Consider the following 23,402-nt stretch of genomic DNA (forward strand, 5'->3'; position numbering starts at 1 on the left):
ACTTAATTGTAAATATTAACTATTTTTCTCCACAAATACTGCCTGTGCTACTAAGCATATCTAGCAATTTCTGTTTTTATTTCAATTTACTCAAGAATCTAAAGAATGAAGCAAACAAACTACAGTAACTTCTACCAATGAGAACAATTTTTCCAAAAATGAGTGGAGAACAGTTGTATATAAATTCCGTAAAGAAACTCTTAATGTGGACACCATGCTTGATTGAGGATTCACTTTATCATTCATCTTGTTGGAAATAGCATTAGCACTGAAAGCAGAGTATTTATTGACAATATTTTCTCAGGCAAAGAATTGGAGATAAGGCACAATTGGCAACAATATGTCAATTTTGTAGCAAGATCAATTTACTCAGCTCTAATGAAAGCTCACCATACATATTGCATGAGAGCTTTAGTGAGAAATCTGAGTGAAACTATTGGTGCTTGGCACCATTATAGTGTGGAACTGAAAGAAACTTCTGGAATATAGATATGCATAGTTGATTACAGAAATACAGAAGACACTATCATAGAAAATTAAAGTAAGAATACAGAAGAGTCTATTTCGAGAACAGAGGTAACACACTACAACAACTTCTCCTGGTAAAGCCAGGAATTACTTCTCCAAAGAAAAGAAAGTTGCTCAAAATTGTTTGAACAAAAATCAGAGTTAGCATTTGCTGTAGTGTGGTCAACAAATAAAGTGAGAAAGGCTGACTATAGTAGATCATCACATGCAGTTTTTAATAAAATAGTTTACTACTGATATTCACAACTATGTAATATAATTATCTGGTGCTCTGAAAATGAATTAAACAATCTGAATAATAACGTAAAAAATCAAATTACCGACATTGCATTTAAGGGTTTTTAATTGAAAGTAGATAGAAAATCAACAGTTAGATAAATAGGAAAACTGCCACAGAATAATTATGAGAAACGTTGAGCATGCTTTTGCTTTTCTCATTGGCGTGATGGATTATGAAAGATATATAAAATTTTGAGAGGCATAGACAAAGGGGACAGCCAGCACCAATTATTAGGGAAGCAGTGGCCATACCAGAGGGGGTTTTGTGAGTGGAGGGAAGTTTAGGGCATATCTCAGAGGTAGTTTTTTTTCCACATAAAGTGGTAAGTATTTGGGATGCACTGCTGGGAGTGTTAGAGGCTGGTACAAAAGGGATATTGAAGAGACCCTTAGACAGGTACATGATGTAAGAAAACTGAAGCATTACCGGCTATATAGGAGGAAAGGGTTAGATTGATCAGTTTATACAGGACGGCACAATATCTGCCCACACTGTGCTGTATTGTTCTATATCCTAATAATCTAATTCAGTATACAATTTACTGATGTCAAAGTTCAGGAATCTGGAATTACCAGTTTAATTATCAGTTTCCTAGAGACATACAAGGTAACAAATGAAACAAAGTTTAATGCTTAAATAATCTGAAATGAATAATGTTTTATAACACCTTGCAAGTGTTCTGTATGCCTATAGATGGCTCACATATGAAATGAATTTTGCTGTCAAAAAAGGGGCAGCAAATCTATCAATATCTGTCATCATTATAGCAGTGAACTAAAAAGAATTTCTGGGATATAGTTAATTGCAGAAATGTAGAAGCTCCTCTCGGCGATTCCCTGCTCTTCCAAAAAGAAAATTAGACTGGACTGTACCCAGTCAGCAAGCAGGAGAATGAGAAGAGAGCTATGTTTTCACTTAAGATTCACATTCAAGATTACAAAGGCAGCATTTTGCAGCAGTTTTTCAGATTTGGACTGCACCCAATAGTGAGCAGGAGTATGAGAAGAAAGCTACATTTTCACTTAATTTTGTACTCATGATTGTAAAGGCATTGTTTTGTGGCAGTTTTTCAGATTTGGACTGCACCCAATCAGTGAGCAGGAGCAAGAAGAAAGCGCTACGTTTTCACTTAGGTTTGCATTCAAGATTAAAAAGGCAGTGCTTCGCAGCAGTTTTTCAGATTTGGTCTGCACCCAATCAATGAGCATGATTCATTAGAAAGAGCAAATTTTAAAAAAGGCAGCGGCAAGTGGAGAGGCCATTGTTGTGAGTGGATCAGGGTTAAGAGTGTGAGGTTTTGGCTCATCAGGTTTTGGCATGGTAGGTATCTGGTATTCTTATTCCTTGTCTGTTAGGGCGAAGTGCAGTGAGAACGGATCCTGGGGCTGTGTTTTGTTCTGAGTGTGAAAATTCAAATTCTGGGAGACCTCCAGCCTCCTGGAAACCCACATCTACATCAGGTGCACCTTTTCAGCTCCTCAGAGAACATGTTAATGAACTGGAGCAGCAGGTCAATGACCTTCTGCTCACATGGGAGATGATAAAATGATCGATAGGAGCTACAGAGAGGTAATCACACCTAGGATGCAGGAGGCAGGTAACTGGATGACTGTCAGGAGAAGAAAGGGAAATGGGCAACCAGTGCAGAGTACACCTGTGGCCGTTCCTGTCAATAATGAGTATACCACTATACGGTTAAGGGGGATGACCTATCAGGGTGGGGGCAGCTGCAGTGACTGTGTGTGTCTCTGGCACTGAGTCCTGCGTTGTGGCTCAGAAGTGAACAGAGGTGAAGAAGATTGCAGTGGTGATTGGAAATTCCATAATCAGAGGAAAAGAGACGAGATTCTGTGGGTGCGATAGACACCCGGATGGTACGTTGCCTCACAAGTGACTGGCTCAGGGATGTCTCGGATCAGGTCCACAGCATTCTCAAGGGGAGGATGAGCAGCCAGAAGTCTTGGTACATATTGCCACCAATAAAACATGTAGGAAAGGTGTTGAGGCCCTGAAGGTAGATTTTAGGGTGCTAGTTTGAAAGCTAAAAAACAGAGCCCCAAGGGCGGTAATCTCTGGATTGCTGCCTGTGCCATGTGTCAGTGAAGGCAAGAATATGATGGTTTGACAGATGAATATATGGCTGAAGAACTGGTGCAGTGGACAAGGTTTCAGATTTATGGACCATTGGGATCTCTTCTGGGGAAGAGATCTGTACAAAAGGGACGGGTTACACCTGAACCTGAGGAGGATCGATAACCTTGCAGGCAGGTTTATTAGAGCTGCTCAAGAGGGTTTAAACTAATTTGGCAGGGGAAAGGGAACCAGAGTGATAGTGCTAAGGTTGGCTTACAGAGGTAGTATGTAGTGAGACTGCTAGCAAGAAGAGACTGATGATAGGGCAAAATTGCAGTCAACGGGATGAGCTACAATGTAAAAAGTGGACAAAAGCGAAAAGGTTGAATAAAGGATTGAAAGTATTATATTTGAATTCATGCAGTATACGGAAAAGGTAGATGAACTTGTAGCACAGTTACAGATTGACATGTATGACATTGTGGGCATTACTGAATTGTGGTTGAAAGAAGAATATAGCTGGGAACTTAATGTCCAAGGATACACATTGCATTGAAAGGACAAGCAGGTAGGCAGAAGAGGTGGGGGGCTCTGTTGGTAAAAATGAAATCAAATCATTAAAAAGAGGTGACATATGATCGGAAAATGTCAAATTAATTTGGGTAAAATTAAGAAAATGCAAGGGTAAAAAGAAACTGATAGGAGTTACATAGACCCCCAACAGTAGTAAAAATGTGGTCTACAAATTACAACAGGAGCTAGAAAATGTATGTCAAAAGGGCAATGTTACAATAGTCATGAGGGATTTCAATATACAGGTAGATTGAGAAAATTAGGTTGGCGCTTGATTGCAAGAGGGAACTTCTAGAATCCCTAAAAGATGGCTTTTTAGAGCAGCTTGTGGTTGAGCCTACTAGGGGATCGGCTATTCTGGATTGGGTGTTGTGTAATGAACTGGAATTAATCAGAGAGCTTAAGGTAAAGGAACTCTCAGGGGACAATAATCATAAAATGATAGAAGTCACCCTGCAATGATAGAAGCTAAAGTTAGATGTATTAGTATTACAGCGGAGTAAAGGGAATCACAGAGACATGAGAAAAGAACAGACCATAATTGATTGGAAGAGAATACTAGCAGGGATGAAGGCGGAATAGCAATGGCTGGAATTTTTGGGAGCAATTCAGAAGACGCAGTATATATTGATCTCAAAGAAGTAATGTTCTAAAGGCAGGATTATACAACTGTGCCTGACAAGAAAAGTCAAAGGCGACATAAATGCCACGGAGAGGGCATAAAATAGAGCAAAAATTAGTGGGAAGTTAGAGGATTGGGAAGCTTATAAAAATTAACAGAAGGCAACTAAAACAGTCATAATGAAGGAAAAGATGGAATACAAAGGTAAGCCTGCTAATAATATTAAAGAGGATACCAAAAGTTTCTTCAGCTATATAAAGAGAAAAAGAGAGGTGAGAGTACATACTGGACTGTTGGAAAATGATGCTGGAAAGGTAACAATGGTGGACATGGAAACAGCACACAACTGAATAAATCTTTTACTTTGGAAGACACCAGCAGTATGTCGGAAGTTTGAGGATGGCAGGGGGCAACAGTATGTAAAATTGCCATTACTAGAGAGAAATTTCTTGGTAAACTGAAAGGTCTAAAGGTAGATAAGTCAACTGGACCAGATGGTCTACACACCAGGGTTCTGAAAGAGGTGGCTGAAGAATTGTGGAGGCATTAGTGATGATCTTTCAAGAATCAATTGATTCTGGCATGGTTCTGAAGGACTGTAAAATCAAAAATATCACTCCACTATTGAAGATGGGGAAGAGACAGAAGAAAGGAAATGATAGTTAGCCTGATCTCAGCGGTTGGAAAATGTCAAATATTAAGGATGAGGTTTCAGGGTACTTGGACGCCAAAGTCAGCATGGTTTCCTAAGAGAAAATCTTGCCTGACAAATCTGTTGGAATTCTTTGAAGAAATAAAAAGCAGGATAGGCAAAGGAGAATCAATGGATGTTGTGTACCTGGATTTTCAGAGTATCTCTTACAAGATGCCACACGAGGCAGCTTAACAAGTTAAGACCCCATGATATTGAAGGAAAGATACTAGCATGGACAGAGCATTGGCTAATTGGCAGGAGGTAAAGAGTGGGAATAAAGGGAGCCTTTTCTGGTTGGTTGCTAGTGAATAGTGGTGTTCCACAAAGGTCTGTGCTGTGACTGCTTCTTTTTACCTTATATGTCAATGACTTGGAAGATGGAATTGATGGCTTTGCAGCCAGGTTTGCAGATGATACAAAGATAGGTGGCGGGCAGGTAGTTTTGAGGAAGCAGTGAGGCTACAAAAGGATTTAGACAGATTCAGAGAATGGGCAAATAAGTGGCAGATGGAATACAGCGTCAGAAAGTGTATGGTAATACAGTTTGGTAGAAAAAAATAAAAGCACAACTACTTTCTAGATGAAGAAAATATGAAAATCTGAGGTGCAAAGGGATTTGGGAGTCCTGGTGCAGGATTCCCTGAAGGTTAATTTGCAGGTTGAGTCTGTGGTGAAGAAGGCAAATGCAATGTTAGCATTCATTTTGAGAGGACCAGAATATAAAAACAAGGATGTAATGTCAAGGCTTTATAAAGCACCGGTGAGGCCTCACTTGGAATATTGTGAGCAGTCTTGGGTCCCTTATGTAAGAAAGGACGAGGTGATATTGTAAAGGTTTCAAAGGACATTCACAAAAATCATTCCAAGATTGAAAGGTTTATCATATGAGGAGTGTTTGATGGCTCTGCGTTTCTTATCACTGTAATTCAGAAGAATAAGGGGTGATTTCATTGAAAGAGGGATATAGAGAGAATGTTTGTTATGGTGGGGGAGTTTTCAGAGCAGAGGACACAGCCTGAGAATAATGGGATGTCATTATAGAACAGAGATGAGGAAGAATTTCTTTAGCTAGAGTGGTGAATCTGTGGAATTCATTGTCAAGTGTGTCTGTGGAAGCCAAGCCTTAAAGGTAAAGCCTGATAGATTCTTTATTAGTCAGGACATGAAGACATATGGGGAGAAGGCAGGAGATTAGAGCGCCAATGTAAAATGGGTCAGCCATGATAAAATGGCAGAGCAGACTTAATGGGCCAAATTGCCTAATTTTGTTCCTATATCTTATGGTCTTATGGAAGGAAACTTCAATGCAACCTTCAGAAATCAGTGATCTGACGAGAACTTCGTTGCATCAGTAAAAATGAATTTTTAAATAACATACCGAGTTTTAATTACTGCTTCAAATACTAAATAATGAAGAAATTGTATTATATATATCTGCAAAAACATTTCCTGTCTGCAGAAAAATACTTCAGAATATTTTGAATTTTAACATACTAGCAGTGTCGTTCGAATTAAAAAGTGTGTTCCTTATAATGTTGGTTAAAAAAATAACATTAGTGGAAGTTTCACACCACAGAGATCATTAAATCTTTGTGGGCAGTTTTCTTTGATACCAGCAGCAAATTCTATTGCATTGTTAATAACTGAAAAATCAAGACATTAAGTACAAAATTTTTAACGTTTGGATTATTTTTTGAGAGAATATAGTCAGTTAGGTGGGAGGGACAAAGTATGGATTCAGGTAGGAAGGATAAAAACAAATTTGAAACCAATGACCAAATTCAAACTGCACTACTTCTATGTAAATGGATAACTGTGTGGAATAAGTCCATACCTTGCAGAACATAATCCCACAACTAAGCATCCATCCATTCTTTCCTAAATCATCAGTGACTTCATTGCCTCCAAGGTTTAAAGCTCATTTCCTGAATGTCATAATCCCCAAAATTTTATACAGCCACCATGCTGCAACCCACAAGTAAGTCTGCATTTGTATGTCTTGTTTTGGTCTGCTTCTCGCCCATGCAACTCATAGTAGAAACTTTACCCTAATTGTGGAAACTTTACCCTTGACAGCCATCAAGTACTTATACAAATCTCATTTTTCTAGTACTCAGGCCGTAACTCCTATTGAAGGAAAAGAGCACCCCACCCCAGTCCATACAACGACTCTAAATCTACTCTCCCAGTTTCTGAATATTTGTTTAATCTGTTCTGAATCCATCACCCTCCATATTACTGTCATCCCATTTGCTCAATTATTTCCTTCCACCATGACTAACAACATCCCAAAACAAATTGTCTTCAACTCTAATATTCTTGCCCTTATTTACCATCTCCTTCTCTGATCTAGAAAAGGATCTTTCCTGTCCTCATCTCGACAAGCTGAATGAGTGGGCAAGAACACGGCTGATGCAAAGTACTGCAGAAAAATGTGAAGTTATCCACTTTAGTGCATTATTCAGAAAAGAGTGTACTTTTTAAAATAGTGAAACTAGGAAATGTTGATGTACAAGGATGTCTGAAGATTTGTAGGCAAGTCAATGAAAGCCAGATGCAGGTGTAGCAAACGTAAATGAAGACAAACAATATGCTGGCCTTTATTATGAAAGTAAATGAAAGCAGAAGCAAAGGTCTTGCAAATGCATAGGGCCTTGCTGAGAATATAACGTGTACAAATTTGTTTTCCTTATCTAGAAAAAAAGATATGATTGCCATAGACAAAGTGCAACAAAGATATGCTATGCTAGTTTCACAGAAGGCAGCTTTGTAGTATGTACAGCAAAGACCTGCATTCTTTAGAGTTTAGATCTCATTGAACCTTATAAAAACCATTCAAGACTCAATAGGCTAGATTAGGAAGTATGTTTTTCCTGGTTTAGGAGTCCAGAATCAGTCTCAGAATAAGAGAAAGGCCATTTAGAACTGATATTAAGAGAAATATTTTCATCCCATAGGTGGCAAGTCTTTGAAGTTCTGTACCCAGATGGCTAAGGAGACTCATTCATTAAGTTTATACAACACAGAGGTCAAATGGATATCTGTTTATTGAGGGAATGAAGACATAAGGGGATTGTGCAGGAAAATGGTGATGATGTAAATCAGCTTTAATTTTGATGAATGGCAGAGAAAGCTCAGTCAGCAGGGTTTCCCCAACTTCCTATTCTTAATGCCACCACCTAATATTTTTCTTTCCCCAAGGGAACAACTCCTTTCAGATGTCCTAGGTCACTTCATCAATGCCACCTCCCTTTATCCATGACATTTTCCTTTGCCAAATGATATAACACTTTCCTTTTTATCTTCACCTTCCCATTATCCAGGATCCTGCACAGCTTCCAAATGAAAGTGTGATTTGTTTATACCTATTTTAATTTAACACACCCTATTTCCACTTTGGGTGCAGTCTTCTCTAAAATGGCAGAGGGAGAAGAGATAGTGGTGAAGTACATGTGCTTATGTAGTTGACTGTCAGTCAAATTCCCCAACACATACCAGTATTCTAGACTGTTCGTTCCAATGAAATTCAAGGCTTATGAAGAACAATCCCAGTTTCCATTATGGCACACTACAACCTTCCACTTAATATTGTGTTCAGCAATTATAGATAACAGGTCACACACATGGAACTCAGCAGCACTATGGGAAAGAGTAAACAGTCGATGTTTTGAGCTGAGACATCAAGGACCGCAAGTCCTGAAGGAGGGTTTTAGCCCAAAACGTCAATGAATTTTTTCCATTGATGCTACCTAGACTGCTGAGATTCTCCAGCATTTTAAGTGTGTTGCTTTGGATTATCAGCATCTGCAGATTTTCTTGTGTTACTGATAATGGGTCTGCTACTTCCATGTTCATTGCTTCTAGATGCATCTATTATCATTTCCCTTTGTTATCATTGTCTATTATTTAATTTCATAAATATCCCAAACATTCCCTTTTCTTTACTGTCTTCATAGTTAAAATGTGTTTAATCTTTAGGTTTTGCCAGTTCAAATCAAAGATCATCAACCTGAAACATCAATGCTGCCTGACCTATTGGTAGTTCCAGCATTTTCTTTTGTTTCTGATTTCCAGCATCCCCAGTGTTCTGCTGTTCTAACATTATGCTAGATCTTCTGATGAATGTATAGTAAAACTGCATTAATCCAACATGCTAGGTATTTTGATGGTGCTGGACCAGAAGAATATTTTTGAATTATTCAATGTTATTCTATTAATATTCCAACACAATTCACTCTTTTGAGATGTTACATAGTGAATAATAAATTTTCCAGTGACCCTGGTAAATTTATAGGGAGCACAGGAACCAGGTGTGAATGGGATTGAAACAAGCATTATCTGATGAACCAGATACTGATCTATTGGAATTTCAGAATAATCAGATAGCGAATAATCAGTTTTACTTATTCCGATTTTGCTGCAGATAGCAGACAACTGAAGATGCACTGTAGATATATGAATACTGTTAATTGATGCTAATACACTATGTAGTAACTGTGCCTGCACCAACAATTATTGTACTTTAGATTCTGGCAGACCTAATTATATTCTGATAGACCCACTGTACGTTTCTACTGTTTCTTGTTTTTACAAGAGCAGGCAGAGGGGTAATAGGCTGGCAGGTGGAAGAGAGGGTGAGAGGGTTGGAAGTGGAAGTGCACATAAATCAATTGAAAAAAAATGTGAAATAGTGCTATAACTTAGAAACTGAAACAAAAAGTTACACAAAAAGATTTTGTAAGCTGAGGTGAAGCGTTCACATATGGAAGTTCTACAAGGGTGAAAGCGCCATTTCCTTAGTAGCTTATGCACATTATAGAGGAAACACTACCTGTCAGGTTTAGGGAAAATAATAAAAAAATAATTAAGACTCAATAAGGTTTTTTAAAAAAAGGTATCATACCCAAATACTAGACTTAAGGATATACTTCTTGAAGGTGCACAACATTTGCTAAATTTTCAGAACTTCTGGACAGGCTTAAGTCAATATTATAATAACTCACTAATCACAAACAAAAAACCTTCCTTATGGAACTATTTAAAAATATAAAACATTACACGTAAGGAAATTTTGATTTGGGAAATAGCTTGCAATTATTTTTGGATTAATTAAAGTCACTTTAACTGATTTAATACATTTGAATACTATTTATAAAGCATCAACATGAAAACTTGGACATTAGAAAAAGGTTTTTATAAAATAGTACCTCCAAGTGTTGAAGAACCTAAGCCACTTGACTGCAAGCCAGTGCCAATACCTGAGACGAATGGTGCTCCAAAGTTAACTCCCAAAGCTGGTTGTGGTCCTGATATAGAAATAATTGAGGAAAAAAAAGACAAAATTTCCATTACACTTAGAAATATCTTTAAGTATATATTTTAATTAAATGACTCTCCAATGAGAATTTTATTTCAACTACACTTGAAATAATGGACAAAGACATCAAGTGTATGTATTTAGACTTAAACTGATCCAAGAAGAATTTAGCATTAGAAAAACTTAACAATATAATTGATCCATATTTATTTAATCTTTTTTAACACTTTTTTTTTGCCAATTCAGCCACTCAGTAGCAACTGGAGAACACTAAGGTTGACCAGAGCAAAAATCCTACAAAATCCCTTCTTTAATGTTACTTCGGTCAGTATTTTCTTCTTTAATTTCAGAAAATAAGCTCACACTATGATTTGTATAACCAGCACAATATCATGCCCCTAATTTTGCTTTTTAAAAGTCAGCAAATAGCTTACGTCCTGTCACAAAGCCTCAGATTTATGTTTAAACTTTATATGTACATCATGCTCAAATGAGTCAATTTAGTAATACTTAAAGAACAAAAATACATAAGAAGACAATAAGATCTTTCACATCTCAATTTATTGTTTAGTTTTGAAACATCTCAATTACATGTCAACACAACAATAAAATTTTCATTTTTGTTAATTCATAAATGCTATATTTTTGATTTTAGTGCACTACAATTTGATATTAGGCAACGTTTTAAATAAACGGAGGGAAAAAAAATCATCCAAATTCTAAAGGCAGTTACAACCAGAAGTGAATTTCTTTGCGTGTGCAGTTTTAAAAAGGCACCACTAAATTTACACTTCAAATGTCGGTTAAACACATCCATCCTTTCACAGTTCAAACACACCACTTATTTTGCTATTGCTTTTGGTAGTATGATGTTATAGATGACTTAACTGTCAAAAGGGAATTTGGAAGGTGAAAGCAAAGTATTATAATTATGCCAAAAGAAATGCCAAAACCATCTAATCAAATTATGGATCAAATCCTGAAGAGACAGTACCATTTTGTGTGCCTACGTAGGCTTCATTTCAAAACTTTTCACAATTCTCACACAACTATAGACAATATTAAGAACTAAAAAAATGCTAACAACTTTTGAATAAAAATTTATAGCATTAAGGAATGCTAGCATATGGTATTGCAAAACTAGTTGGAGCATTTACTAAAAGATGGTTTAAGTAGAAAATTTTGAATATATTTGACAATATTCATATGGAAAAATTCAGCCCATGTAGGCCAATTAATTGACACTGTCCCTTTTTATCATAGATTTCAATGAACAATGAAAAGAGACAGATACATAAATAAGTGTAACATTAGTTTTACAGATAATGCAGTATTATATAATATATAGTTTACAAAGATTGATTTCATAACCAAACTAGTGTTGTAACCTAGTGTTAATAAGGAAGGCAACTGTGGCACTGCACATTTATGTATACTGTACTCAAAGAAATAATTCTGTGTAGTGCGTTTGGAATTTTACAATACTGGGATATAATAAAACTTTTTGGCAATTGTTTTCAGGGAACAATACTATTGCTGCTTTTTCAGAAAGCAAAGTTAGAAAATTTGTTTTATAAAGATAAAATATAGCACATGAAAAGTGCACAAACTTACCTGCACTTTTTTTCTAGCAGCTTTGTTTTGAGAATATCTTACAAATTTTAATTTAATTAAATGTTTACACTGCTATTAATTGATTAATAATAGCAAATACTCTGGCATTTACTTCAAATTCTTTTAAAAAGTCTTTTTAATTCTACACATCCTAACTGGAACCAGTTATACTGGTGGAAAGGTGGGAGAGTTAAGAGGCAAGCCATCAATAAATATTTACTGTGTAAAACAATTGTTTTGTGGCTGAGATCAACAAATAAGATTCAGATTATAAATGTTGCTCTGGAACATGTTAATTAAGACATGCATTCTAAATACTGTTTGTGAATATGTAAAATACAATATTATGGAGCAAGTATAAGAAATTCCAGTTTGCTAACACTTATTAGCTACTCCTTGTAAACAATTTCTTTTGTGTCAAATTTCATTCTTAAAAATTGACCATATATTAATGTTGTAGTACTTCCTTAATGTAAACTTTATTATACCTTCATAAAAATATCAAGGTATTTTAATTCATTACATTTGTTTATATCCCTGAAACTTCATTTATAAAATAGATTTATACCCCTGGCATCCTGTCTTTATTGGGAATTGCAACTACAATGAAAAGCTGCTATTTTTTAAATGCGGGGATTTTTATTCAAATAAGAAGTCATGTTAAAATTTCCCTGTCAATTCTAATCTGCAACTGATAGATTATATATGATCTGTCATGTCTTGTAACAAATTCTTAAAGATATTAGGAATTGAAAAAACAGATGACTTGGACTAAATGACTTTTTAAATGATATTTTTGCAGGAAAACTGACCAGCTCCTGTTATTCACCTTTTAACTCAGATCAGGAATGTGCCACATTGGGTACCTTAGCATAAATCAATTTCTTGCAGCGCATTTTATTATACCAGTGTATTATACAATACTGTTTTCCATGATCAAATGAAGAAAAAAGACCTCACTGAATAAAGGATATGGTATCTGTATCATCCTTCAGTAGTTATCGTTTGTAAGCAACCTCACCTAAAACAATATTTAGGGTTATGTGCACCTAAAATTCACCCATTTATCCATTCTTAAAATTTTTTAACTTTTTTAAAACAAAAACATAACAATTTTAACAAATATTTCACATTTTCTGCAAGTTATCAGAATTTAGTGATTCAACAACATTCAAAGCCTTACAAGGTCACTTCTATCTAGAATCTTAGTCACCTTTACCATAGTATAAAAAGTCACTTCACATTTTCTAAATTACCAATTTAAGAAATTAGGTATCTTACAGCTTTAAGATTATTGCTTTGTGGGTCCTGCATAACCATGAAATAGTACTTTTCTATGCAGGTACCATTAATTTTTAAAAAATGACAAAAAGGTACAAGGAAGTCTTAGTTGCTTTCTAATACAGCAGTATGACCACTGAGATGTATTTAGGAAGACAAAATTAAAAGAGTATTTGTAAATACTGTATAGATTTTAACATATGACCAATGTAATCATATATTTGTCTCAGCACTATTCATCTATAACTTGAAGACATTCAGACCTGTAGCAGGCTGTTGCTGCTGTGTTAATGTTGCAGCCATGGCAACTGCCGCTGCATTTGGTATGCTGAAGGGAGTTGGTCCAGTTGTGATACGTGGAGTATTCTGCCACTTCTTAGCTTCAGCACGCCTTGCTTCAAAGACATCAGTGGTATCACCAAAATATGTCTTACGATAGCTAAGATACTGCTCTTTTAGAATCTGAAGAGAAAAAGTCAAGCTTCATTATACAGAATGGCAAACTATGACAGACAAAATAAGTAAAAAGCTACTAACATAAACTGTATTTATGAAAACTGTTAATTACCTTTAAATCACGAAATATAAACCACTTAATCACCATTAAGTTGTAAGTACTCACAAACAAAAAGTATTGTATTGTAAAAGTAAAGTATTGTATCTCATTTTAAACCCATGTTAAAAATTTTGCTCAATTCCCAATCAATTATTTCCAATACCTGTGGATTTTGAAAATACTCAATACAATAATCAATTTTAGGTTGTTGCTACCTATGCGTCACCATGTGAGTGCTTTCACCCTTCCCCCATCTAGACTGGCAATGAATTAGGGACAAATGTATCAAAGCTTTGCTTTCATCTTAAACAGATTACACTACCTATAACACTCGAGATAATTTTACAATCAATAGTTACTGAACGTTACTTCTGAATACCAACTGCAGAAAACATCCAAGGAAACTTGAGGATTTATTTTCCACCTTTGTTTAGACATCAGTCTTTTCAAGACCTTTACTTACAAGGCAGCAGAGGTTTTGAATTTAGCATCCAGTGCAAAATATTGTGTCTGTGAATTTAGCAAAGTTAAAAGAGTACAGGGAACAATGCTGTGGCAGAAAAAAGAGGGGGGAGAGAGAGAGAGAGAGAGAGAGGAGAGAGAGGAGAGAGAGGAGAGAGAGGAGAGAGAGGAGAGAGAGGAGAGAGGAGAGAGAGGAGAGAGGAGAGAGAGGAGAGAGGAGAGAGAGGAGAAAGAGGAGAGAGAGGAGAGAGAGAGAGAGAGAGAGAGGGAGAGGGGGGAGGGTAGCGGTGAGAGAGAGGAATAGGGGTGAGAGAGAGGAAGAGAGGTAGGGGTGAGAGAGGGAGGGAGGAGCAAGAGAGAGGGACAGAAGAGCGAGAGAGAGGGAGGTGCAAGAGAGAGGGAGTGGTGCGAGAGAGAGAGCGGGGATGCGCGCGAGAGAGATTAAGAGCAGGTGGTGCGCAAGAGAGAGAGAGGGAGAGTGAGCGGGGGTGCGCGTGAGAGAGAGAGAGCGCGGGAGAGAGAGAGACAGAGCGGGGGTGGGTGAGAGAGAGAGAGAGAGCGGGGGTGCGCGAGAGAGAAAGAGAGTGGGGGGTGCGCGAGAGAGAGAGAGCGGGGGCGCGCGAGAGAGAAAGAGAGCAGGGGCGCGCGAGTGAGAGAGAGAGAGCGGGGGGGGCACGCGGGGGGGTGCATGAGAGAGAGAGAGTGGGGGGTGCGCGAGAGACGGAGAGCGGGGGTGCGCAAGAGTGAGAGAGAGAGAGAGAGAGAGAGAGAGAGCGGGGGCTGCGTGAGAGAGACAGAGAGAGCGGGGGGTGCGTGAGAGAGAGCCGGGGGTGCGTGAGAGAGAGAGCGGGGGGTGCGTGAGAGAGAGAGCGGGGGGTGCGTGAGAGAGAGAGCGGGGGGTGCGTGACAGTGAGAGCGGGGGGTGCGTGAGAGAGAGAGCGGGGGTGCGTGAAAGAGAGAGCAGGGGGTGCGTGAAAGAGAGAAAGAGTGGGGGGTGCGTGAGAGAGAGGGAGAGTGGGGGGCGCGCGAGTGAGAGAGAGAGAGCGGGGGGGGCACGCGGGGGGGTGCATGAGAGAGAGAGAGTGGGGGGTGCGCGAGAGACGGAGAGCGGGGGTGCGCAAGAGTGAGAGAGAGAGAGAGAGAGAGAGCGGGGGCTGCGTGAGAGAGACAGAGAGAGCGGGGGGTGCGTGAGAGAGAGCGGGGGGTGCGTGAGAGAGAGCGGGGGTGCGTGAGAGAGAGAGCGGGGGGTGCGTGAGAGAGAGAGCGGGGGGTGCGTGAGAGAGAGAGCGGGGGGTGCGTGACAGTGAGAGCGGGGGGTGCGTGAGAGAGAGAGCGGGGGTGCGTGAAAGAGAGAGCAGGGGGTGCGTGAAAGAGAGAAAGAGTGGGGGGTGCGTGAGAGAGAGGGAGAGTGGGGGGTGTGCGAGAGAGGGAGAGCGGGGGCGCGCGAGAGAGAAAGAGAGCGGGGGTGCGCGAGAGAGAGAGAGCGGGGGTGCGCGAGAGAGAGTGAGAGAGAGCGGGGGTGCGCGAGAGAGAGAGAGAGCGGGGGTGCGTGAGAGAGAGAGCGGGGGTGCGTGAGAGAGAGAGAAAGCGGGGGTGCGTGAGAGAGAGAGAGCGGGGGGTGCGTGAGAGAGAGAGCGGGGGGTGCGTGAGAGAGCGGTGGTGCGTGAGAGAGAGAGCGGGGGTGCGTGAGAGAGAGAGCGGGGGTGCGTGAGAGAGAGAGAGAGGGGGTGCGTGAGAGAGAGAGAGCGGGGGTGCGCGAGAGAGAGTGAGAGAGAGCGGGGGTGCGCGAGAGAGAGAGAGCGGGGAGTGCGTGAGAGAGAGAGCGGGGGGTGCGTGAGAGAGAGAGCGGGGGTGCGTGAGAGAGAGAGCGGGGGTGCGTGAGAGAGAGAGCGGGGGTGCGTGAGAGAGCGCGGGGGGGTGCGCGAGAGAGAGAGAGCGGGGACGCGCGAGAGAGAAAGAGAGCGGGGGGTGCGTGAGAGAGAGGGAGAGTGGGGGGTGCGCGAGAGAGGGAGAGCGGGGGTGCGCGAGAGAGGGAGAGCGGGTGTGCGCGAGAGAGGGAGAGCGGGTGTGCGCGAGAGAGGGAGAGCGGGAGTGCGCGAGAGAGGGAGAGCGGGTGTGCGCGAGAGAGGGAGAGCGGGGGCGCGCGAGAGAGGAAGAGAGCGGGGGTGCGCGAGAGAGCGCGGGGGGTGCGCGAGAGAGAGAGAGCGGGAGTGCGCGAGAGAGAGAGAGAGAGCGGGGGTGCACGAGAGAGAGAGAGAGCAGGGGTGCACGAGAGAGAGAGCGGGGGGGGTGCGTGAGAGAGAGAGCGGGGTGTGCGTGAGAGAGAGAGCGGGGGGTGCGTGAGAGAGAGAGCGGGGGGTGCGTGAGAGAGAGAGCGGGGGTGCGTGAGAGAGAGAGCGGGGGGTGCGTGAGAGAGAGAGCGGGGGGTGCGTGAGAGAGAGAGAGAGAGCGGGGGGTGCGTGAGAGAGAGAGCGGGAGGTGCGTGAGAGAGAGAGCGGGGGGTGCGTGAGAGAGAGAGCGGGGGGTGCGTGAGAGAGAGAGCGGAGGGTGCGTGAGAGAGAGAGCGGGGGGTGCGTGAGAGAGAGAGCGGGGGGTGCGTGAGAGAGAGAGAGGGGGGTGTGTGAGAGAGAGAGCGGGAGGTGCGTGAGAGAGAGAGCGGGGGGTGCGTGAGAGAGAGAACGGAGGGTGCGTGAGAGAGAGAGCGGGGGTGCGTGACAGTGAGAGCAGGGGGTGCGTGAGAGAGAGAGCGGGGGTGCGTGAGAGAGAGAGAGGGGGTGCGTGAGAGAGAGAGAGCGGGGGGTGCGTGAGAGAGAGAGAGAGCGGGGGTGCGCGACAGAGAGTGAGAGAAAGCGGGAGTGCGCGAGAGAGAGAGAGCGGGGGGTGCGTGAGAGAGCGGTGGTGCGTGAGAGAGAGAGCGGGGGTGCGTGAGAGAGAGAGCGGGGGTGCGTGAGAGAGCGCGGGGGGTGCGCGAGAGAGAGAGAGCGGGGGTGCGCGAGAGAGAAAGAGAGCGGGGGGTGCGTGAGAGAGAGGGAGAGTGGGGGGTGTGCGAGAGAGGGAGAGCGGGGGTGCGCGAGAGAGGGAGAGCGGGTGTGCGCGAGAGAGGGAGAGTGGGTGTGCGCGAGAGAGGGAGAGCGGGTGTGCGCGAGAGAGGGAGAGCGGGTGTGCGCGAGAGAGGGAGAGCGGGGGCGCGCGAGAGAGAAAGAGAGCGGGGGTGCGCGAGAGAGAGAGAGAGGGAGAGCGGGTATGCGCGAGAGAGGGAGAGCGGGTGTGCGCGAGAGAGAGAGAGCAGGGGTGCGCGAGAGAGAGCGGGGGGGGTGCGTGAGAGAGAGGTGGTGCGTGAGAGAGAGAGCGGGGGTGCGTGAGAGAGAGCAGGGGTGCGTGAGAGAGAGCGGGGGTGCGTGAGAGAGAGAGCGGGGGTGCGTGAGAGAGAGAGAGAGGGGGTGCGTGAGAGAGAGAGAGCGGGGGGTGCGTGAGAGAGAGAGAGAGCGGTGGTGCGCGAGAGAGAGAGCGGGGTGTGCGTGAGAGACAGCGGGGGGTGCGCGAGAGAGAGAGCGGGGGGTGCGTGAGAGAGAGAGCGGGGGGTGCGTGAGAGAGAGAGCGGGGGGTGTGTGAGAGAGAGAGCGGGGGTGCGTGAGAGAGAGAGCGGGGGGTGCGTGAGACAGAGAGCGGGGGGTGCGTGAGAGAGAGAGCGGGGGGTGCGTGAGAGAGAGAGCGGGAGGTGCGTGAGAGAGAGAGCGGGGGGTGCGTGAGAGAGAGAGCGGAGGGTGCGTGAGAGAGAGAGCGGGGGGTGCGTGAGGGAGAGAGCGGGGGGTGCGTGAGAGAGAGAGCGGGGGGTGCGTGAGAGAGAGAGCGGGAGGTGCATGAGAGAGAGAGCGGGGGGTGCGTGAGAGAGAGAGCGGAGGGTGCGTGAGAGAGAGAGCGGGGGTGCGTGACAGTGAGAGCGGGGGGTGCGTGAGAGAGAGCGGGGGGTGCGTGAAAGAGAGAGAGCATGGGGGGTGCGTGAAAGAGAGAAAGAGTGGGGGGTGCGTGAAAGAGAGAGAGCGTGGGGGGTGCGTGAAAGAGAGAAAGAGTGGTGGGTGCGTGAGAGAGAGGGAGAGTGGGGGGTGTGCGAGAGAGGGAGAGCGGGGGCGCGCGAGAGAGAAAGAGAGCGGGGGCGCGCGAGAGAGAGAGAGAGAGCGGGGGTGCGCGAGAGAGAGAGAGCGGGGGTGCGCGAGAGAGAGAGCGGGGGGGGTGCGTGAGAGAGCGGTGGTGCGTGAGAGAGAGAGCGGGGGTGCGTGAGAGAGAGCAGGGGTGCGTGAGAGAGAGCGGGGGTGCGTGAGAGAGAGAGCGGGGGTGCGTGAGAGAGAGAGAGCGGGGGCGCGCGAGAGAGAAAGAGAGCGGGGGGTGCGCGAGAGAGAGGGAGAGTGGGGGGTGTGCGAGAGAGGGAGAGCGGGGGTGCGCGAGAGAGGGAGAGCGGGGGTGCGCGAGAGAGGGAGAGCGGGTGTGCGCGAGAGAGGGAGAGCGGGGGCGCGCGAGAGAGAAAGAGAGCGGGGGTGCGCGAGAGAGAGAGAAAGAGAGAGAGAGAGAGAGCGGGAGTGCGCGAGAGAGAGAGAGAGAGCGGGGGTGCACGAGAGAGAGAGAGAGCAGGGGTGCGCGAGAGAGAGAGCCGGGGGTGCGTGAGAGAGCGGTGGTGCGTGAGAGAGAGAGCGGGGGTGCGTGAGAGAGAGAGAGAGGGGGTGCGTGAGAGAGAGAGAGAGCGGGGGGTGCGTGAGAGAGAGAGAGAGCGGTGGTGCGCGAGAGAGAGAGCGGGGTGTGCGTGAGAGACAGCGGGGGGTGCGCGAGAGAGAGCGGGGGGTGCGTGAGAGAGAGAGCGGGGGGTGAGTGAGAGAGAGAGCGGGGGTGCGTGAGAGAGAGAGCGGGGGGTGCGTGAGAGAGAGAGAGAGCGGGGGGTGCGTGAGAGAGAGAGAGAGCGGTGGTGCGCGAGAGAGAGAGCGGGGTGTGCGTGAGAGACAGCGGGGGGTGCGCGAGAGAGAGAGCGGGGGGTGCGCGAGAGAGAGAGCGGGGGGTGAGTGAGAGAGAGAGCGGGGGGTGAGTGAGAGAGAGAGCGGGGGTGCGTGAGAGAGAGAGCGGGGGGGTGCGTGAGAGAGAGAGCGGGAGGTGCGTGAGAGAGAGAGCGGGGGGTGCGTGAGAGAGAGCGGAGGGTGCGTGAGAGAGAGAGCGGGGGGTGCGTGAGAGAGAGAGCGGGAGGTGCGTGAGAGAGAGAGCGGGGGGTGCGTGAGAGAGAGAGCGGAGGGTGCGTGAGAGAGAGAGCGGGGGTGCGTGAGAGAGAGAGCGGGGGGTGCGTGAGAGAGAGCGGGGGGTGCGTGAAAGAGAGAAAGAGTGGGGGGTGCGTGAGAGAGAGGGAGAGTGGGGGGTGTGCGAGAGAGGGAGAGCGGGGGCGCGCGAGAGAGAAAGAGAGCGGGGGTGCGAGAGAGAGAGAGAGCGGGGGCGCGCGAGAGAGAAAGAGAGCGGGGGTGCGTGAGAGAGAGAGCGGGGGTGCGTGAGAGAGAGAGAGAGGGGGTGCGTGAGAGAGAGAGAGAGCGGGGGTGCCTGAGAGAGAGAGCGGGGGGTGCGTGAGAGAGAGAGCGGGGGGTGGGTGAGAGAGAGAGCGGGGGGTGCGTGAGAGAGAGAGCGGGGGGTGCGTGAGAGAGAGAGCGGGGGGTGCGTGAGAGAGAGAGCGGGAGGTGCGTGAGAGAGAGAGCGGGGGGTGCGTGAGAGAGAGAGCGGAGGGTGCGTGAGAGAGAGAGCGGGGGTGCGTGACAGTGAGAGCGGGGGGTGCGTGAGAGAGAGCGGGGGGTGCGTGAAAGAGAGAGAGCATGGGGGGTGCGTGAAAGAGAGAAAGAGTGGGGGGTGCGTGAAAGAGAGAGAGCGTGGGGGGTGCGTGAAAGAGAGAAAGAGTGGTGGGTGCGTGAGAGAGAGGGAGAGTGGGGGGTGTGCGAGAGAGGGAGAGCGGGGGCGCGCGAGAGAGAAAGAGAGCGGGGGCGCGCGAGAGAGAGAGAGAGAGCGGGGGTGCGCGAGAGAGAGAGAGCGGGGGTGCGCGAGAGAGAGAGCGGGGGGGGTGCGTGAGAGAGCGGTGGTGCGTGAGAGAGAGAGCGGGGGGTGCGTGAGAGAGAGCAGGGGTGCGTGAGAGAGAGCGGGGGTGCGTGGAGAGAGAGCGGGGGGTGCGTGAGAGAGAGAGAGCGGGGGCGCGCGAGAGAGAAAGAGAGCGGGGGGTGCGCGAGAGAGGGAGAGTGGGGGGTGTGCGAGAGAGGGAGAGCGGGGGTGCGCGAGAGAGGGAGAGCGGGGGTGCGCGAGAGAGGGAGAGCGGGTGTGCGCGAGAGAGGGAGAGCGGGTGTGCGCGAGAGAGGGAGAGCGGGTGTGCGCGAGAGAGGGAGAGCGGGGGCGCGCGAGAGAGAAAGAGAGCGGGGGTGCGCGAGAGAGAGAGAAAGAGAGAGAGAGAGCGGGAGTGCGCGAGAGAGAGAGAGAGAGCGGGGGTGCACGAGAGAGAGAGAGAGCAGGGGTGCGCGAGAGAGAGAGCGGGGGGTGCGTGAAAGAGAGAAAGAGCGGGGGCGCGCGAGAGAGAGAGAGAGAGCGGGGGTGCGCGAGAGAGAGAGAGCGGGGGTGCGCGAGAGAGAGAGCGGGGGGGGTGCGTGAGAGAGCGGTGGTGCGTGAGAGAGAGAGCGGGGTGCGTGAGAGAGAGCAGGGGTGCGTGAGAGAGAGCGGGGGTGCGTGAGAGAGAGAGCGGGGGTGCGTGAGAGAGAGAGAGCGGGGGCGCGCGAGAGAGAAAGAGAGCGGGGGGGTGCGCGAGAGAGGGAGAGTGGGGGGTGTGCGAGAGAGGGAGAGCGGGGGGTGCGCGAGAGAGGGAGAGCGGGGGTGCGCGAGAGAGGGAGAGCGGGTGTGCGCGAGAGAGGGAGAGCGGGTGTGCGCGAGAGAGGGAGAGCGGGTGTGCGCGAGAGAGGGAGAGCGGGGGCGCGCGAGAGAGAAAGAGAGCGGGGGTGCGCGAGAGAGAGAGAAAGAGAGAGAGAGAGAGAGCGGGAGTGCGCGAGAGAGAGAGAGAGAGAGCGGGGGTGCACGAGAGAGAGAGAGAGCAGGGGTGCGCGAGAGAGAGAGCGGGGGGTGCGTGAGAGAGCGGTGGTGCGTGAGAGAGAGAGCGGGGGTGCGTGAGAGAGAGAGAGAGGGGGTGCGTGAGAGAGAGAGAGAGCGGGGGGTGCGTGAGAGAGAGAGAGAGCGGTGGTGCGCGAGAGAGAGAGCGGGGTGTGCGTGAGAGACAGCGGGGGGTGCGCGAGAGAGAGCGGGGGGTGCGTGAGAGAGAGAGCGGGGGGTGAGTGAGAGAGAGAGCGGGGGTGCGTGAGAGAGAGAGCGGGGGGTGCGTGAGAGAGAGAGAGAGCGGGGGGTGCGTGAGAGAGAGAGAGAGCGGTGGTGCGCGAGAGAGAGAGCGGGGTGTGCGTGAGAGACAGCGGGGGGTGCGCGAGAGAGAGAGCGGGGGGTGCGCGAGAGAGAGAGCGGGGGGTGAGTGAGAGAGAGAGCGGGGGGTGAGTGAGAGAGAGAGCGGGGGTGCGTGAGAGAGAGAGCGGGGGGGTGCGTGAGAGAGAGAGCGGGAGGTGCGTGAGAGAGAGAGCGGGGGGTGCGTGAGAGAGAGCGGAGGGTGCGTGAGAGAGAGAGCGGGGGGTGCGTGAGAGAGAGAGCGGGGGTTGCGTGAGAGAGAGAGCGGGGGGTGCGTGAGAGAGAGAGCGGGAGGTGCGTGAGAGAGAGAGCGGGGGGTGCGTGAGAGAGAGAGCGGAGGGTGCGTGAGAGAGAGAGCGGGGGTGCGTGAGAGAGAGAGCGGGGGGTGCGTGAGAGAGAGCGGGGGGTGCGTGAAAGAGAGAAAGAGTGGGGGGTGCGTGAGAGAGAGGGAGAGTGGGGGGTGTGCGAGAGAGGGAGAGCGGGGGCGCGCGAGAGAGAAAGAGAGCGGGGGTGCGAGAGAGAGAGAGAGCGGGGGCGCGCGAGAGAGAAAGAGAGCGGGGGTGCGTGAGAGAGAGAGCGGGGGTGCGTGAGAGAGAGAGAGAGGGGGTGCGTGAGAGAGAGAGAGAGCGGGGGTGCCTGAGAGAGAGAGCGGGGGGTGCGTGAGAGAGAGAGCGGGGGGTGGGTGAGAGAGAGAGCGGGGGGTGCGTGAGAGAGAGAGCGGGGGGTGCGTGAGAGAGAGAGCGGGGGGTGCGTGAGAGAGAGAGCGGGAGGTGCGTGAGAGAGAGAGCGGGGGGTGCGTGAGAGAGAGAGCGGAGGGTGCGTGAGAGAGAGAGCGGGGGGTGCGTGAGAGAGAGAGCGGGGGGTGCGTGAGAGAGAGAGCGGGGGGTGCGTGAGAGAGAGAGCGGGAGGTGCGTGAGAGAGAGAGCGGGGGTTGCGTGAGAGAGAGAGCGGGGGGTGCGTGAGAGAGAGAGCGGGAGGTGCGTGAGAGAGAGAGCGGGGGTGCGTGACAGTGAGAGCGGGGGGTGCGTGAGAGAGAGAGCGGGGGTGCGTGAGAGAGAGAGAGAGGGGGTGCGTGAGAGAGAGGGGGTGCGTGAGAGAGGGAGAGCGGGGGGCGCGCGAGAGAGAAAGAGAGCGGGGGGTGCGCGAGAGAGTGAGAAAGAGAGAGAGAGAGAGAGCGGGAGTGCGCGAGAGAGAGAGAGCGGGGGTGCACGAGAGAGAGAGAGAGCAGGGGTGCGCGAGAGAGAGAGCGGGGGGGTGCGTGAGAGAGAGAGCGGGGGTGCGTGAGAGAGAGCGGGGGTGCGTGAGAGAGAGAGCGGGGGGTGCGTGAGAGAGAGAGCGGGAGGTGCGTGAGAGAGAGAGCGGGGGTGCGTGAGAGAGAGAGCGGAGGGTGCTTGAGAGAGAGAGCGGGGGTGCGTGACAGTGAGAGCGGGGGGTGCGTGAGAGAGAGTGCGGGGGTGCGTGAGAGAGAGAGAGAGGGGGGGGTGCGCGAGAGAGAGAGAGAGCGGTGGTGCGCGAGAGAGAGAGCGGGGGGGTGCGTGAGAGAGCGGTGGTGCGTGAGAGAGAGAGCGGGGGTGCGTGAGAGAGAGCAGGGGTGCGTGAGAGAGAGCGGGGGTGCGTGAGAGAGAGCGGGGGTGCGTGAGAGAGAGAGCGGGGGTGCGTGAGAGAGAGCAGGGGTGCGTGAGAGAGAGCGGGGGTGCGTGAGAGAGAGCGGGGGTGCGCGAGAGAGAGAGAGAGCGGGAGTGCGCGAGAGAGAGAGAGAGAGCGGGGGTGCACGAGAGAGAGAGAGAGCAGGGGTGCGCGAGAGAGAGAGCGGGGGGGTGCGTGAGAGAGCGGTGGTGCGTGAGAGAGAGAGCGGGGGTGCGTGAGAGAGAGCAGAGGTGCGTGAGAGAGAGAGCGGGGGGGTGCGTGAGAGAGCGGTGGTGCGTGAGAGAGAGAGCGGGGGTGCGTGAGAGAGAGCAGGGG

At 48.4% G+C, this 23,402-nt stretch overlaps 1 protein-coding gene across 3 annotated transcripts in view; it reads right to left on the minus strand.

Moving 5' to 3' along the window:
• Positions 1–23,402, minus strand: part of nup58 (nucleoporin 58) — a 101,388-nt gene that overhangs the window by 15,037 nt on the left and 62,949 nt on the right. For all 3 annotated transcript variants that reach the window (XM_059964172.1, XM_059964173.1, XM_059964174.1), the window contains exons 13-14: positions 13,246–13,444; positions 9,978–10,076 (exon numbers count right to left, since the gene is read on the minus strand). In XM_059964172.1, the coding sequence (XP_059820155.1) occupies positions 9,978–10,076; positions 13,246–13,444 (298 nt within the window). The remainder of the gene's footprint in view (positions 1–9,977; positions 10,077–13,245; positions 13,445–23,402) is intronic.

This window comes from Hypanus sabinus, chromosome 3 (genome assembly GCF_030144855.1).
Source record: "Hypanus sabinus isolate sHypSab1 chromosome 3, sHypSab1.hap1, whole genome shotgun sequence".
NCBI classification, from domain to species: Eukaryota; Metazoa; Chordata; class Chondrichthyes; order Myliobatiformes; family Dasyatidae; genus Hypanus; species Hypanus sabinus.